The sequence below is a fragment of the Coregonus lavaretus genome (assembly GCF_964263955.1).
Source record: "Coregonus lavaretus genome assembly, contig: HAP1_SCAFFOLD_1422, whole genome shotgun sequence".
Taxonomy (NCBI): domain Eukaryota; kingdom Metazoa; phylum Chordata; class Actinopteri; order Salmoniformes; family Salmonidae; genus Coregonus; species Coregonus lavaretus.
In genome coordinates this window covers 61,244-79,012 of record NW_028158226.1, presented here as the reverse complement: position 1 = coordinate 79,012, position 17,769 = coordinate 61,244, and the positions used below count along the sequence as shown (strand labels likewise).

The following is a 17,769-nucleotide window of genomic DNA, read 5'->3' as shown; positions in this document are numbered from 1 at the left end:
GAAGACACTGTATAAACCTTCTGCACCTCTTCAGACCTAAGCCAAACATCCTCCATGGTCTCTCTCTCTCTCTCTCTCTCTCTCTCTCTCTCTCTCTCTCTCTCTCTCTCTCTCTCTCTCTCTCTCTCTCTCTCTCTCTCTCTCTCTCTCTCTCTCTCTCTCTCTCTCTCTCTCTCTCTCTCTCTCTGTGTGTGTGTGGCAATAGCAAGAAATAGACACAACAGGAGTGGTCGGCAGTCCGAGGGTGTGGCCAACAGGTAAGTCATGTCTAAACCTGCTCACCTTGTCTGCTGCAACACCTTGAAGCAGTCTACACTACATTACACTCTTCACACACACAGAGAGCTTTTCTAAGGAACAACATACCACTGGAACACAAAACACAACTGGATTATATCGTATTGATACTTTGTAACAGCATATATCATAAGGTATCATGTCTATCACCGTGTATTTCAGCAGTGTGAGCGGTTCCAGAGAGGTAGGTGTTCTCACCTGTCTCATTCATTTACCCGGGCGCTCCTACCTCACCACTCTGTCTCTTTACCTGAGTGATCTAAGGAAGAAGACGTCAAACTGATTATACTTACCTTTCTTGTTCTAACACTTGCACTTTTCTGACCAGCACTGACTTTGCTGATAGCTGCTTTATCGAGGAGCGTTGTACTGACTGTGACTGTGACTTGTGCTTGTCGTACCTAGCTACCTTAACATGAATGCACCAACTGTAAGTCGCTCTGGGTAAGAGCATCTGCTAAATAACTCAAATGTAAAAATGTAAATGTTTACCTGGCTGAATCTACCACACCACCTACCACGCCACTCCACACTCAGCCTGCCTCGGTCAGGCCACTCCACACTCAGCCTGCCTCGGTCAGGCCACTCCACACACAGCCTGCCTCGGTCAGGCCACTCCACACTCAGCCTGCCTCGGTCAGGCCACTCCACACTCAGCCTGCCTCGGTCAGGCCACTCCACACTCAGCCTGCCTCGGTCAGGCCACTCCACACTCAGCCTGCCTAGGTCAGGCCACTCCACACTCAGCCTGCCTCGGTCAGGCCACTCCACACTCAGCCTGCCTCGGTCAGGCCACTCCACACTCAGCCTGCCTCGGTCAGGCCACTCCACACTCAGCCTGCCTCGGTCAGGCCACTCCACACTCAGCCTGCCCACGGTCAGGCAGACAGTTTTCATTACTTAGGCTTAGTTTAGGCTTAGTTTTCATTACTTAGGCTTAGTTTTCAGTGGACCACGGAACCAGCCGTATGCTATCAAGCCTCTCAGAGTAAGAGTGCTGATCTAGGATCAGCTGTGGCTTTTACATCACAATTAATAAGATTACATGGACAGATCCAAGATCAGAACTAGTAATCTGAGACATTGATAGTCACTGACCGCGAGCTCTGCTATGAATATGGTGGGGCTCTTCCTGTCTCATATACTGAACCACTTCCTCTCTAATCATTAGAATATTAAATTATACTGAACCACTTCCTCTCTAATCATTAGAATATTAAATGATACTGAACCACTTCCTCTCTAATCATTAGATTATTAAGTTATACTGAACCATTTCCTCTCTAATCATTAGATTATTAAATTATACTGAACCACTTCCTCTCTAATCATTAGATTAGTAAGTTATAATGAACCATTTCCTCTCTAATCATTAGATTATTAAATTATACTGAACCACTTCCTCTCTAATCATTAGATTATTAAATTATACTGAACCACTTCCTCTCTAATCATTAGAATATTAAATTATACTGAACAACTTCCTCTCTAATCATTAGATTATTAAATTATACTGAACCACTTCCTCTCTAATCATTAGATTATTAAGTTATACTGAACCACTTCCTCTCTAATCATTAGATTATTAAATTATACTGAACCACTTCCTCTCTAATCATTAGAATATTACATTATACTGAACCACTTCCTCTCTAATCATTAGATTATTCAATTATACTGGACCACTTCCTCTCTAATCATTAGAATATTAAATTATACTGAACCACTTCCTCTCCAATCATTAGATTATTAAATTATACTGAACCACTTCCTCTCTAATCATTAGATTATTAAATTATACTGAACCACTTCCTCTCTAATCATTAGAATATTAAATTATACTGAACCATTTCCTCTCTAATCATTAGATTATTAAATTATACTGAACCACTTCCTCTCTAATCATTAGAATATTAAATTATACTGAACCATTTCCTCTCTAATCATTAGATTATTAAATTATACTGAACCACTTCCTCTCTAATCATTAGATTATTAAATTATACTGAACCACTTCCTCTCTAATCATTAGATTATTAAATTATACTGAACCACTTCCTCTCTAATCATTAGATTATTAAATTATACTGAACCACTTCCTCTCTAATCATTAGATTATTAAATTATACTGAACCACTTCCTCTCTAATCATTAGATTATTAAATTATTCTGAACCACTTCCTCTCTAATCATTAGATTATTAAATTATACTGAACCACTTCCTCTCTAATCATTAGATTATTAAATTATACTGAACCACTTCCTCTCTAATCATTAGATTATTAAATTATACTGAACCACTTCCTCTCTAATCATTAGATTATTAAATTATACTGAACCACTTCCTCTCTAATCATTAGATTATTAAATTATACTGAACCACTTCCTCTCTAATCATTAGATTATTAAATTATACTGAACCACTTCCTCTCTAATCATTAGATTATTAAGTTATACTGAACCACTTCCTCTCTAATCATTAGATTATTAAATTATACTGAACCACTTCCTCTCTAATCATTAGATTATTAAATTATACTGAACCACTTCCTCTCTAATCATTAGATTATTAAATTATACTGAACCACTTCCTCTCTAATCATTAGATTATTAAATTATACTGAACCACTTCCTCTCTAATCATTAGATTATTAAGTTATACTGAACCACTTCCTCTCTAATCATTAGATTATTAAATTATACTGAACCATTTCCTCTCTAATCATTAGATTATTAAATTATACTGAACCACTTCCTCTCTAATCATTAGATTATTAAGTTATACTGAACCACTTCCTCTCTAATCATTAGATTATTAAATTATACTGAACCACTTCCTCTCTAATCATTAGATTATTAAATTATACTGAACCACTTCCTCTCTAATCATTAGAATATTAAGTTATACTGAACCACTTCCTCTCTAATCATTAGATTATTAAATTATACTGAACCACTTCCTCTCTAATCATTAGATTATTAAATTATACTGAACCACTTCCTCTCTAATCATTAGAATATTAAATTATACTGAACCACTTCCTCTCTAATCATTAGATTATTAAGTTATACTGAACCACTTCCTCTCTAATCATTAGATTATTAAATTATACTGAACCACAACAGTATAGATCATTCCATTTTTACTATATCCTTCTATATTCTGATTCCCCCCCTATGTGCCCTGGTCAACAGTAGTGCACTATATAGGGAAAAGGGTGCCATTTGGGAAGCAGACATAATGTGTGATGGCGGTGTTAAGAAATAAACGATTCATATTACAAAATATTCTAAGTATTTCTATCGTTCTTTAATTATTTGCATTGTTCCCTTCCGTCAGCTGAAGCAGCAGCAGAGCCAGATCTTCTCCTTCCTGGACTCTAAGAAGATAAAGTACCAGGCGGTGGACATCACCCAGGGGTCAGAGGTCAAAGAGGAGATGAGGAAGAAGACAGGAAACCCTACTGCTCTGCCTCCACAGGTCTTCAACAGGGACGTCTACTGCGGGGTGAGTCTAATACCAGCTAGCACAAGACCAGGGCAGCGTCCTAAACAGCACCCTGTTCCCTATATAGTCCACTACCTTTGACCAGGGGGCCTATTGTGTATGTGTGGGCCCTGGTCAATAGCACATTTAGAAGGAGTAGGCTGCCATTGGGGACGCAGTCCTAGCTTCTCTGGTGCTGAAGAGATACTGGGAGCAGACCTAGCTTCTCTGGTCCTGGAGAGATACTGGGAGCAGACCTAGCTTCTCTGGTCCTGGAGAGATACTGGGAGCAGACCTAGCTTCTCTGGTCCTGGAGAGATACTGGGAGCAGACCTAGCTTCTCTGGTCCTGGAGAGATACTGGGAGCAGACCTAGCTTCTCTGGTCCTGGAGAGATACTGGGAGCAGACCTAGCTTCTCTGGTGCTGGAGAGATACTGGGAGCAGTCCTAGCTTCTCTGGTCCTGGAGAGATACTGGGAGCAGACCTAGCTTCTCTGGTCCTGGAGAGATACTGGGAGCAGACCTAGCTTCTCTGGTCCTGGAGAGATACTGGGAGCAGACCTAGCTTATCTGGTCCTGGAGAGAAACTGGGAGCAGACCTAGCTTCTCTGGTCCTGGAGAGATACTGGGAGCAGACCTAGCTTCTCTGGTGCTGGAGAGATACTGGGAGCAGACCTAGCTTCTCTGGTGCTGGAGAGATACTGGGAGCAGACCTAGCTTCTCTGGTCCTGGAGAGATACTGGGAGCAGACCTAGCTTCTCTGGTGCTGGAGAGATACTGGGAGCAGACCTAGCTTCTCTGGTCCTGGAGAGATACTGGTAGCAGACCTAGCTTCTCTGGTCCTGGAGAGAAACTGGTAGCAGACCTAGCTTCTCTGGTGCTGGAGAGATACTGGGAGCAGACCTAGCTTCTCTGGTCCTGGAGAGATACTGGTAGCAGACCTAGCTTCTCTGGTCCTGGAGAGAAACTGGGAGCAGACCTAGCTTCTCTGGTCCTGGAGAGATACTGGGAGCAGACCTAGCTTCTCTGGTGCTGGAGAGATACTGGGAGCAGACCTAGCTTCTCTGGTGCTGGAGAGATACTGGGAGCAGACCTAGCTTCTCTGGTGCTGGAGAGATACTGGGAGCAGACCTAGCTTCTCTGGTCCTGGAGAGATACTGGGAGCAGACCTAGCTTCTCTGGTGCTGGAGAGAAACTGGGAGCAGACCTAGCTTCTCTGGTGCTGGAGAGATACTGGGTGTACTGAAACATCCTTTTCAATGTAATCAGCTGATCATGGTCTTCAGTGTAGACCTTAAGCATTTGAATCAGATGTATAAGTGTCGGCCTGGAACAAAAGGCTGAATGTCATGCCCAGCCTGCAGTGTGACATCCTGGTTCTCCTGTCTGACTGGTTGCATCTATTCCCTATATAGCGCACTACTTTTGACCGGGGACTATAGGCTGCCATTTGGAATGCAGACAGTTTAGGGAAGGGCCAGAGGGTGTGGACCAACGATCAAATAATTACTTAGGCTGCACAACGCCCATAGCTATAAGTCAATACACACACACACACACACACACACACACACACACACACACACGCACACACACACACACACACACACACACACACGCACACTAGTAATTCTCCTCCAGGCGGTGCTGGAATTTCACCACAGCAGGGCGAGTCACGGCCACTTTAAAACATTCATGTGAACACAGTACAGCAAACATCCTTCCTGTTGGGGCGGACTGTCTGGCCACTGGCGTACCACACACACCTGCAGCCCCGACTGTCTGGCCACTGGCGTACCACACACACCTGCAGCCCCGACTGTCCGGCCACTGGCGTACCACACACACCTGCAGCCCCGACTGTCTGGCCACTGGCGTACCACACACACCTGCAGCCCCGACTGTCCGGCCACTGGCGTACCACACACACCTGCAGCCCCGACTGTCTGGCCACTGGCGTACCACACACACCTGCAGCCCCGACTGTCCGGCCACTGGCGTACCACACACACCTGCAGCCCCGACTGTCTGGCCACTGGCGTACCACACACACCTGCAGCCCCGACTGTCCGGCCACTGGCGTACCACACACACCTGCAGCCCCGACTGTCCGGCCACTGGCGTACCACACACACCTGCAGCCCCGACTGTCTGGCCACTGGCGTACCACACACACCTGCAGCCCCGACTGTCTGGCCACTGGCGTACCACACACACCTGCAGCCCCGGGAAGGCGGAGGGGGGGGGGGGGGGGGGGTACGGACACTGGGGGTCCCCCCTCCCCAGATAGCATATGAACACGTCCTAAGCCATGGCAAACATGTTTAGAATGACAGAAAATTAGCTGTAAAACTGCACAATTCTTTCTCAGCCACATGGCAAAATGTATAGAATAGCAGGAAATTAGCTTGCGCAGACTTTGCGGGGGGGGGGGGGGGGGGGGGGAACCCACAAAACTGCAGTACGCCACTGTCTTGTCCTGCCCTTTAACAACCTCTGAATGTAGACAAATACTGTTCCATGTTGTTGTTGGGTGTGTATCATTGCTGATCCTGTCTGTCTGTTATTGTGTTAAAAGCGTTGTGTTCGTTCATCTGTCCACTCCCATTTCCATCTATTTGCATCAGTATTACTCAGAATTAGTGGAACACACTGCATCCACAAACACAGCTCTTGTGCTGTCCCTCCCTATCCAATTGTTGTTTTTCTCCTCTCTCATCGCTCTCCCTCCCCCTCTCTCCCCCATCTCTCATCGCTCTCTCTCCCCATCTCTCATCGCTCTCTCTCCCCATCTCTCATTGCTCTCTCTGCCCCCTCTCTCCCCATCTCTCATCGCTCTCTCCCCCAACTCTCATTGCTCTCTCTGCCCCCTCTCTCCCCATCTCTCATTGCTCTCTCTGCCCCCTCTCTCCCCATCTCTCATTGCTCTCTCTGCCCCCTCTCTCCCCATCTCTCATTGCTCTCTCTGCCCCCTCTCTCCCCATCTCTCATTGCTCTCTCTGCCCAACTCTCATCGCTCTCTCTGCCCCCTCTCTCCCCATCTCTCATTGCTCTCTCTGCCCCCTCTCTCCCCATCTCTCATTGCTCTCTCTGCCCCCTCTCTCCCCATCTCTCATCGCTCTCTCTGCCCCCTCTCTCCCCATCTCTCATTGCTCTCTCTGCCCCCTCTCTCCCCATCTCTCATCGCTCTCTCTCCCCATCTCTCATCGCTCTCTCTCCCCATCTCTCATCGCTCTCTCTCCCCAACTCTCATCGCTCTCTCTGCCCCCTCTCTCCCCAACTCTCATCGCTCTCTCTCCCCATCTCTCATTGCTCTCTCTGCCCCCTCTTTCCCCCAACTCTCATTGCTCTCTCTCCCCCCTCTCTCCCCAACTCTCATCGCTCCCCCCACCCCTCTGTCTCTCTGCAGGACTTCTCTGTGTTTTATGAGGCGGTGGAGGCTGGAAAAGCAGAGGCCTTCTTTAAGCTGTAACAGCTGTAACCGAGAGAGGAAGATCACCTGCCAGAAGACTCTCCCCTCCACTCTCAGCATAATGATGATGCCATGGGGAAATTAGTTTTTTTTTTTTAAATGCAGTGCCTTCAGAAAATATTCACACCCATTGACTTATTCCCCATTTTGTTGTGATACAGCCTGAATTCAAAATGGATTGAAATGTTTGCACATTTATTGAAAATTAAATAAAGAAATATCTAATTTACATAAGTATGAGTGAATACATGTTAGAATCATCTTTTGGCAGCCAATCACAGCTCTGAGTCTTATTGGGTAAGTCTCTAAGAGCTCTTTGCACACCTGGATTGTGCAATATTTGCACATCATTCTGTTTCAAATTCGTCAAGCTCTGTCAAGTTGCTAGACAGCCATTTTCATGTCTTGCCATAGATTGTCAAGCTAATTTAAGTCAAAACTGTAACCAAGCCACTCAGGAACATTCAATGTCGTCTTGGTAAGCAACTCCAGTGTATATTTGGTCTTGTGTTATAGGTTATTTTTCCTGCTGAAAGGTAAATTCATCTCCCAGTGTCTGGTGGAAAGCAGACTGAACCAGGTTTTCCTCTAGGATTTTGCCTGTGCTTACCTCTATTCCGTTTCTTTAATCCTAAAAAACTCCCTAGTCCTTGCCGATGACAAGCACACCCATAACATGATGCAGCCACCACCATGCTTGAAAATATGAAAAGTGGCACTCAGTGATGTGTTGTGTTGGATTTGCCCCAAACATAACACTTTTTATTCAGGACATAAAGTTAATTTCTTTGCCAATTTTTTTTGTTGCAGTTTTACATAACTGCCTTGTTGCAAACAGGATGCATGTTTTGGAATATCTGTATTCTGTACAGGCTTCCTTCTTTTCACTCTGTCATTTAGATTAGTATTGTGGAGTAACTACAATGTTGTTGATCCAGCCTCAGTTTTTTCCTATCACAGCCATTCAACTCTGTAATGGTTTTAAAGTCACCATTAGCCTCATGGTGAAATCCCTGAGTGGTTTCCATTCTCTCAGGCAATTGAGTTAGGAAGGACGCCTGTACCTTTGTAGTGACTCTGTGTATTGATACACCATCCAAAGTGTAATTAATAACTTCACCATGCTCAAAGGGATATTCAATGTCTGCGTTTTTAAAAACACTATTATTAAACACAGTGTGAGTCATTGCCACTTATGTGACCTGTTAAGCAAATATTTACTCCTGAACTTATTTCGGCTTGCCATAACAAAGGGGTTGAATACTTACTGACTCAAGACGTTTCAGCTTTTCATTTTTAATTAATTTGTAAACATGTCAAAAAAACAGAATTCTACTTTGACACGGGGCATTGTGTGACACAACATCTCAAAAGGCAAGGGGTGTGAATACTTTCTGAAGGCATATATTTGGTATAATATAATAATAATAATAACCATCGTCTTGTTTAGAAAAATAAAGGTCTCATATTTCTGCTACCCAAGAATCACTGTGCTCCTCTGTAGCTCAGCTGGTAGAGCACGGCGCTTGTAACGCCAAGGCAGTGGGTTCGATCCCCGGGACCACCCATACACCAAAAAAATAATATTATGCACTTGGTCCTCTGTATCCGACGATCGTGACACTGCCTTGGCAGGAACTAATGGGGATCCATAATAAACCCCAGGAAGAGTAGCCGCTGCCTTGACAGGAACTAATGGGGATCCATAATAAATCCTAGGAAGAGTAGCGCTTGATGGTTTTTGCGACTGCACTTGAAGAAACGTTCAAACTTCTTGAAATGTTCCTTATTGACTGACCTTCATGTCTTAAAGTAATGATGGACTGTCATTTCTCTTTGCTGATTTGAGCTGTTCTTGCCATAATATGGACTTGGTCTTTTACCAAATAGGGCTATCTTCTGTATACCCCCTTACCTTGTCACAACACAACTGATTGGCTAAAGCATTAAGAAGAAAGAAATTCCACAAATTAACTTTTAACAAGGCACACCTGTTAGTTGAAGTGCATTCCAGGTGACTACCTCATGAAGCTGGTTGAGAGAACGCAAAGAGTGTGCAAAGCTGTCATCAAGGGTGGCTAATTGAAGAATCTCAAATATAAAATATATTTTGATTTGTTTAACACTTCTTTGGTTACTACATGACTCCATATGTGTTATTTAATAGTTTTGATGTCTTCACTATTATTCTACAATGTAGAAAATAGTAAAAAATAAAGAACAACCCTGGAATGAGTAGCTGTTCTAAAACTTTTGACTGGTACTATATTTTGCCGATAAAGCCCATTGAATTGAAATTGAAATTGAATTGAGAGAGAGAGAATGAGAGAGATTGACTTGACTACACACTGACACTGAGCTCAGATCAGCTTTATCTATCTGGCTGCATACAGATCGACTTGACTACACACTAACACTGAGCTCAGATCAGCTTTATCTATCTGGCTGCATACAGATCGACTTGACTACACACTAACACTGAGCTCAGATCAGCTTTATCTATCTGGCTGCATACAGATCGACTTGACTACACACCAACACTGAGCTCAGATCAGCTTTATCTATCTGGCTGCATACAGATCGACTTGACTACACACTGACAGGGGAGCTAGATACATACTGTAACTACTATTGATTGAAGAACGGCTACAGAGTGTCCTGAACAACTGACCAAAGATTTCATAGTGGTAAATCATTTAATCTAATTCTTTACCGCTAATACAAAAAGGAACCACTGATTAGATCATTGTGAGAGTACCAGCAGTTGCACAAAAAATTAAAAATAAATCTGTAAGTCATTGTCCATACGTAAACATGTATGCACACATGACTGTAAGTCGCTTTGGATAAAAGCGTCTGCTAAATGGCATATTATTATTATATTATTATTATTATTACTTTGGGGTGAAGCCCCGCCTCCCATGGTCTGACGCTCCTCCTATTGGTTTGAACCCCTTCCTCCTGTCTGTGTCTCTGACAAGTTAGATGGCTGTAGGTGGGGGATGAGGGAAGAGGAGAGGTGTTAATAAAAAATGTCAGGGTGGATCTCAGAGGGGTCATCAGAGGGATGGGGTGTTTGCCAACAATTTTTATTTTTTATTTATTTATTTATTAGGGATCCCCATTAGTTCCTGCCAAGGCAGCAGCTACTTTTCCTGGGGTCCGTCAAAATTAAGGCAGTTTTACAATTTTAAAAACATTACAATACATTCACAACAGATTTCACAGCACACTAAGTGTGTGCCCTCAGGCCCCTACTCTACTACCACATATCTACAACACAGAATCCATGTGTACGTGTGTGTATAGTGCGTATGTTATCGTGTGTGTGTATGTATGTCTGTGTCTATGTTTGTGTTGCTTCACAGTCCCCGCTGTTCCATAAGGTGTATTTTTACCTGTTTTTTAAATCTGATTCTACTGCTTGCATCAGTTACTTGATGTGGAATAGAGTTCCATGTAGTCATGGCTCTATGTAGTACTGTGCGCCTCCCATAGTCTGTTCCGGGACTGTGAAGAGACCTCTGGTGGCATGTCTTGTGGGGTATGCATGGGTGTCTGAGCTGTGTGCTAGTCGTTTAAACAGACAGCTCGGTGCTTTTCAACATGTCAATACCTCTCATGGTGGCGTGGTCATTGTGAGAGGCGAAGTGATGTAATACAGGAAGTGATGCGATCTGCGACCTCTGCCTACGACTCAGAATCATGTGGAGATTAGAGGCAGACGAAGGGTTAATCAGTAAATTAATCAATCAGGCTCAGAGTTAGACCTAATGCAGTCTGATAGTGTTCATTCCTACCCCAGTTAGACCTAATGCAGTCTGATAGTGGTTCTCTGATTGGCTGGTTATTGTGTTGGAGGGTTCTCTGATTGGCTGGTTATTGTGTTGGAGGGTTCTCTGATTGGCTGGTTATTGTGTTGGAGGGTTCTCTGATTGGCTGGTTATTGTGTTGGAGGGTTCTCTGATTGGCTGGTTATTGTGTTGGAGGGTTCTCTGATTGGCTGGTTATTGTGTTGGAGGGTTCTCTGATTGGCTGGTTATTGTGTTGGAGGAATCTTCTCAGTGATTTGTGTAGGTACAGTAGAGAAGGATGTGTTCAATGGTTTCCCATACCCCGTTCAAATAGCCTACTGGTGGGCCTGGTACCTACTCCCATACCCCGTTCAAATAGCCTACTGGTGGGCCTGGTACCTACTACCATACCCCGTTCAAATAGCCTACTGCCCCTGATCCACTCAAACTGGTGGGCCTGGTACCTACTCCCATACCCCGTTCAAATAGCCTACTGTCCCTGATCCACTCAAACTGGTGGGCCTGGTACCTACTCCCATACCCCGTTCAAATAGCCTACTGTCCCTGATCCACTCAAACTGGTGGGCCTGGTACCTACTACCATACCCCGTTCAAATAGCCTACTGTCCCTGATCCACTCAAACTGGTGGGCCTGGTACCTACTACCATACCCCGTTCAAATAGCCTACTGTCCTTGGACAATCAGAGAAGATCCCTCCAAAACACAATAATCAGAGAAGTTCCCTCCAAAACACAATAACCAGCCAATCAGAGAAGATCCCTCCAAAACACAATAACCAGCCAATCAGAGAAGATCCCTCCAAAACACAATAACCAGCCAATCAGAGAAGATCCCTCCAAAACACAATAACCAGCCAATCAGAGAAGATCCCTCCAAAACACAATAACCAGCAAAGGGGAAAATGACGGAGATCTCCAGAACCTCCTCTAACTGTCTGACGAGGACATCCTTACATTTACATTTTAGTCATTTAGCAGACGCTCTCATCCAGAGCGACTTACAGTTAGTGAATACATATATTTTTTATACTGGCCCCCCGTGGGAATCGAACCCACAACCCTGGCGTTGCAAACGCCATGCTCTATCAACTGAGCTACATCCCTGCCGGCCATTCCCTCCCCTACCCTGGACGACGCTGGGCCAATTGTGCGCCGCCCATGCGGCCGGCTGCGACAGAGCCTGGATTCGAACCAGGATCTCTAGTGGCACAGTTAGCACTGCGATGCAGTGCCTTAGACCACTGCGCCACTCAGGAGACGACCTTAAAACGTTAATACTATTCCTAACCACCTGTGGTCTTAAGTCTAGAATATACTATTCCTAACCACCTGTGGTCTGAAGTCTAGAATATACTATTCCTAACCACCTGTGGTCTGAAGTCTAGAATATACTATTCCTAACCACCAGTGGTCTGAAGTCTAGAATATACTATTCCTAACCACCTGTGGTCTGAAGTCTAGAATATACTATTCCTAACCACCTGTGGTCTGAAGTCTAGAATATACTATTCCTAACCACTTGTGGTCTGAAGTCTAGAATATACTATTCCTAACCACCTGTGGTCTGAAGTCTAGAATATACTATTCCTAACCACCTGTAGTCTGAAGTCTAGAATATATTGTAAACAATCCGAACCTAGTCCCAGTCTGCCGTGCCCAATCCAGCAGGTGGGGGTAATGCACCATCCAGTTTGCACTCCGCCGTAAAACCTAACACAGGGGGGCCAGTATGAAAACCTAACACAGGGGGGCCAGTATGAAAACCTAACACAGGGGGGCCAGTATGAAAACCTAACACAGGGGGGCCAGTATGAAAACCTAACACAGGGGGGGCAGTATGGAAACCTAACACAGGGGGGCCAGTATGGAAACCTAACACAGGGGGGCCAGTATGAAAACCTAACACAGGGGGGCCAGTATGAAAACCTAACACAGGGGGGCCAGTATGGAAACCTAACACAGGGGGGCCAGTATGAAACATGTATGCACTCACTAACTGTAAGTCGCTCTGGATAAGAGCGTCCGCTAAAATGACTAAAATGTAAAAATGTAACAGAGGAAGCCATAGGGAGACTCTCAATTGTATACTCCTTGTGTCCTCTTGTCACGCCCCCTTCTCAAATCCCATTGGATGAGAAAGCCAGATGTCATTCATTATTTTTATTTTTTTGGGGGGGGTGGGTTGGGGTAAGGGGTGGGGGTGGTAGAAGGATTACTTTATCCTATCCCAGGTATTCCTTAAAGAGGTGGGGTTTCAAATGTCTCCGGAAGGTGGTGAGTGACTCCGCTGTCCTGGCGTCGTGAGGGAGCTTGTTCCACCATTGGGGTGCCAGAGCAGCGAACAGTTTTGACTGGGCTGAGCGGGAACTATGCTTCCGCAGAGGTAGGGGAGCCAGCAGGCCAGAGGTGGATGAACGCAGTGCCCTCGCCTGGGTGTAGGGACTGATCAGAGCCTGAAGGTACGGAGGTGCCGTTCCCCTCACAGCTCCGTAGGCAAGCACCATGGTCTTGTAGCAGATGCGAGCTTCAACTGGAAGCCAGTGGAGTGTGCGGAGGAGCGGGGTGACGTGAGAGAACTTGGGAAGGTTGAACACCAAACGAGCTGCGGCATTCTGGATGAGTTGTAGGGGTTTAATGGCACAGGCAGGGAGCCCAGCCAACAGCGAGTTGCAGTAATCCAGACGGGAGATGACAAGTGCCTGGATTAGGACCTGTGCCGCTTCCTGTGTAAGGCAGGGTCCTACTCTCCGTACTTCCCCTCTGACCTTCTCCTCCAATGGGTTTTGAGAAAGAGTCGAGGAGAGAGGACGCGAGGGGTATGCAATTGACATTCTCCCATAGAGATCTGGCATTAACAAGATTACGCCGACCAGGGGAGCAGGGCAGTCTGCAGAGCATTACAGGACTACCAAAGGCTGCGTCTCAAAGGGCACCTATTCCCTATGTAGTGCACTCCTTTTGACCAGGGCCATAGGGAATAGGGTGCCATTTGGGAGTCAGTAGTATGTTCAGTTCAGGACATCTTGGTTCAGAGAAAAGGGAGCACTAATGTTAGAAGGGCCTGGTCTGATAAAAGACACCAAGAGCGACAGACTTGTTGAGCTTCCCAAATGGCACCCTATTTCCTATGTAGTGCACTGCTTTTGACCAGAGCCCTATTCCATGGAGTGTACTCGTTCAAATCAAATGTATTTGTCACATGCTTCGTAAACAACAGGTGTAGACTAACAGTGAAACGCTAGCTTACTTAATTTTTTTAACTTATTAATTTAACCTTTAAAACAGGGATTCACATTGAGATTAAAATTATATTTTACAACAGAGCCCTGTATACATTACAATAAAAACAGACTAATAAAACAACATACACATATATGTGTGTAAAACGATATAATTCAGCGCACAATAACAAAATAAAACATATTTAATAAAAGCAATCACATTCGACTACATAGAGGTCCTCAATCAATCATTTAAACTGCCTGACAGGCACCAGCACGTCTAACTGCAGAACACGGATTTCCCCAAATCTGTGGAGACTGAAGGGATCTCTACTGTTATCCATTCCTCAGAACGGGTTGGGTAACTTATGATTCTTAACTTAATTAATGAAGTTACATATAGAGGGAGTTTCTGTCAGATTGCTTTGTAATAAATAAAAGAGAATGCAGCTCTCTTCTTACAGACAGAGACGTCCATCCCACATTTCTATACAGACTACAATGATGAGTCCTAAAATTGTCCCCTGTGATAAAACGTAAAGTGCCTTGCAAAAGTATTCAGCCCCCTTGGCGTTTTTCCTTTTTTGTTGCATTACAACCTGTAATTTAAATGGATTTTTATTTGGATTTCATGTAATGGACATACACAAAATAGTCAAAATTGGTGAAGTGAAATGAAAAAAAAAAACTTGTTTCAAAACATTCTAAAAAATAAATAACGGAAAAGTGGTGTGTGCATATAGTGGGGAAAAAAAGTATTTAGTCAGCCACCAATTGTGCAAGTTCTCCCACTTAAAAAGATGAGAGAGGCCTGTAATTTTCATCATAGGTACACGTCAACTATGACAGACAAAATGAGAAAAAAAAAATCCAGAAAATCACATTGTAGGATTTTTAATGAATTTATTTGCAAATTATGGTGGAAAATAAGTATTTGGTCAATAACTAAGAAAAGTATTTTTTAAACCTCCCGCTTTGGGCTGGATGTGTCAATGTGTAGCTCATACATGCATAATCTATGAGCAAAATTACTGTTTTACGTCAATTAGCCACGAAATCCCTAGTTTGAAAGTGACTTTACTTGAACCCTGTGCCATTATTCCCTACATTTCTCTTTATTAATTTTAAGCATCTTTTAACACGGGCTTAACACCTAACAAACGCTTTTTACTTTTCTAACACTTTTTTTTACAAAGGCCATGTCCTGTTGTTACCTGTTGCTTGCATTACACCGGGGAAGAAAACACTTCAATTTTCTCAACTTACTCCAAGGCAAACATTTGGACTATATTAGCTAATAATAATAATTATTATTATTATTACACAGCTACGTGGTTTACTAACTCATATTGAAGCTTAGAGAACCCCAACTGATGTATAGAACAATCTTAAAACGATCGTGAAACCTCTATCACAATAAATGTATTTGACTTGGTGAAAATCTGTTTTTCAGATGTCAAATGAATGGTGGAAAAACAATTGTAACCTTTTCCCTGTTTGACCGCTAGGTTATATGGGTAATTATGACTCAAACTGTGGTACTCTATTGCGGTGCAGGTTTCTCCTAACAACTTTCTCCGTATTTTACCTTTTAGTGGTCATCGTCTCTAGCATGACACGAGCAGAATTAAATGTAAAAGTCTTTGAAAATAAAAAGCTTTGTATACTCTCAGTGCTCCGTTGTTTTTGTGAGAAATCTTCAAAAAAATAACAGGAATTTGAAAATGAAAAGTAAACTAATATATGAAAATACTAGTATACTTTTCATTTTCAAATTCCTGTTATTTTTTGAAGACTTCCCTGCCTGGTGAAGGTCTACAATTTTGTTTCTGGTGTCCTTTGACAGCTCTTTGGTCTTGGCCATAGTGGAGTTTGGAGTGTGACTGTTTGAGGTTGTGGACAGGTGTCTTTTATACTGATAACAAGTTCAAACAGGTGCCATTAATACAGGTAACGAGTGGAGGACAGAGGAGCCTCTTAAAGAAGAAGTTACAGGTCTGTGAGAGCCAGAAATCTTGCTTGTTTGTAGGTGACCAAATACTTATTTTCCACCATAATTTGCAAATAAATTCATAAAAAATCCTACAATGTGATTTTCTGTATTTTTTTTTCTCATTTTGTCTGTCATAGTTGACGTGTACCTATGATGAAAATTACAGGCCTCTCTCATCTTTTTAAGTGGGAGAACTTGCACAATTGGTGGCTGACTAAATACTTTTTTCCCCCACTGTATATGAAAATACTACATGTCATGTCTTAAAATTGACATCCAACTTACCTCTATATTGTTTAATGTCCTGCGGATTGGAGAAGAAAGATGAACAGTTCAACAGGAAAATGACTGTCAAGTAGCCAGTAACCTTCACAGAATCCAGCCTAGCTGACCCCATGCAATTTTCCAGATTTTTTACAACTTTTTTTCCTCTGGCCTCCGTTGATTGTCACCCAAATTCTGGCCATCCTACAAGGGTAAAAACTCAAATAATGTTTGAACGGATTATGGTAGAGACATGAGGTTTGGACCACTGGTTTTCATAGAGGATTATCTACACAATTAACATATTATTTTACCCATTGGTCAAAATATGTGTTTTTGATTGAACACCCTAGAATGAGCATTATGATGCATTTACATGACACTGCAACATTCTATGGCAGCCCTGTTAGCTCCCCATTAACATTACAAGGGGAATATTTAAATAATGCTATGTAACTGAATGTCTAGAATTAGAACAATCTAGAAGTTGGCCTAAATCTCTAAATATATGGCTCTGTATTGAAAAAAGTCAGATATGGACAACCCTATGGTCACGCCCTGACCTACAGAACTCTAGTTAGTTTGGTCAGGGTGTGAATATCATGTGTGTGTTGATTCTATGTCTGTATTTCTATGTTTGGCCGGGTGTGGTTCCCAATCAGAGGCAGCTGTCGCTCGTTGTCTCTGATTGGGGATCATACTTAGGCAGCCAGTTTTCCTGCCTGTGTTGTGGGATCTTGTTTTGTGCTTGGTGAGTTTGGTGAGTTTGGCTTGTGTGTATAGCCTTCCGACGTCACGTCACGTTTCGTTTATTGTTTTGTCGAGTGTTTATTACGTTTAAATAAACATGTATGCATATCACGCTGCGCCTTGGTCCGTCCCGTCTATGAATGAACGTGACACCTATGGACAAAAACTGGTTAAATCAATGTTGTTTCCATGTAATTTCAACCCCAAAAATAAATGTGATGACATTGAATCGAAATGGAAAACTAATTGGATTTGCAAAAAGTAATCAATGTTTGGGCATTTCTTATTTTTTTCACCAAAATGTTAACCTAAATCCAATGACATTGTGAAATGTTTTGTTGATTTCACATTGAATTTTACGTTAGTTGACAACTCAACCAAATGTAAATCAAAACTAGATGTTGAACTCAGTGGAGGCTGCTGAGGGGGGAACGTCTCATAATAATGGCTGGAACGGAGCAAATGGAATG

At 43.3% G+C, this 17,769-nt stretch overlaps 1 protein-coding gene across 2 annotated transcripts; it reads left to right on the top strand.

Annotated features, from left to right (window-relative positions):
- The first annotated feature begins 280 nt into the window (after positions 1 to 280).
- On the top strand, positions 281 to 9,502 carry LOC311124266 (SH3 domain-binding glutamic acid-rich-like protein 3). Of its 2 annotated transcripts, XR_014612744.1 has the most exons (4): positions 293 to 481; positions 3,638 to 3,805; positions 7,194 to 7,496; positions 8,636 to 9,502. XR_014612744.1 is itself a non-coding variant. In XM_084198436.1 (3 exons), exons 1-3 carry the CDS (start codon positions 437 to 439, stop codon positions 7,254 to 7,256), a joined length of 276 nt encoding a protein of 91 aa, XP_084054562.1. In that variant the 5' UTR covers positions 281 to 436; the 3' UTR covers positions 7,257 to 9,492. The 2 variants fall into 2 exon arrangements, 1 of the variants encoding a protein (XP_084054562.1); XM_084198436.1 differs by having other exon boundaries at positions 281 to 481; positions 7,194 to 9,492.
- Positions 9,503 to 17,769: the final 8,267 nt, after the last annotated feature.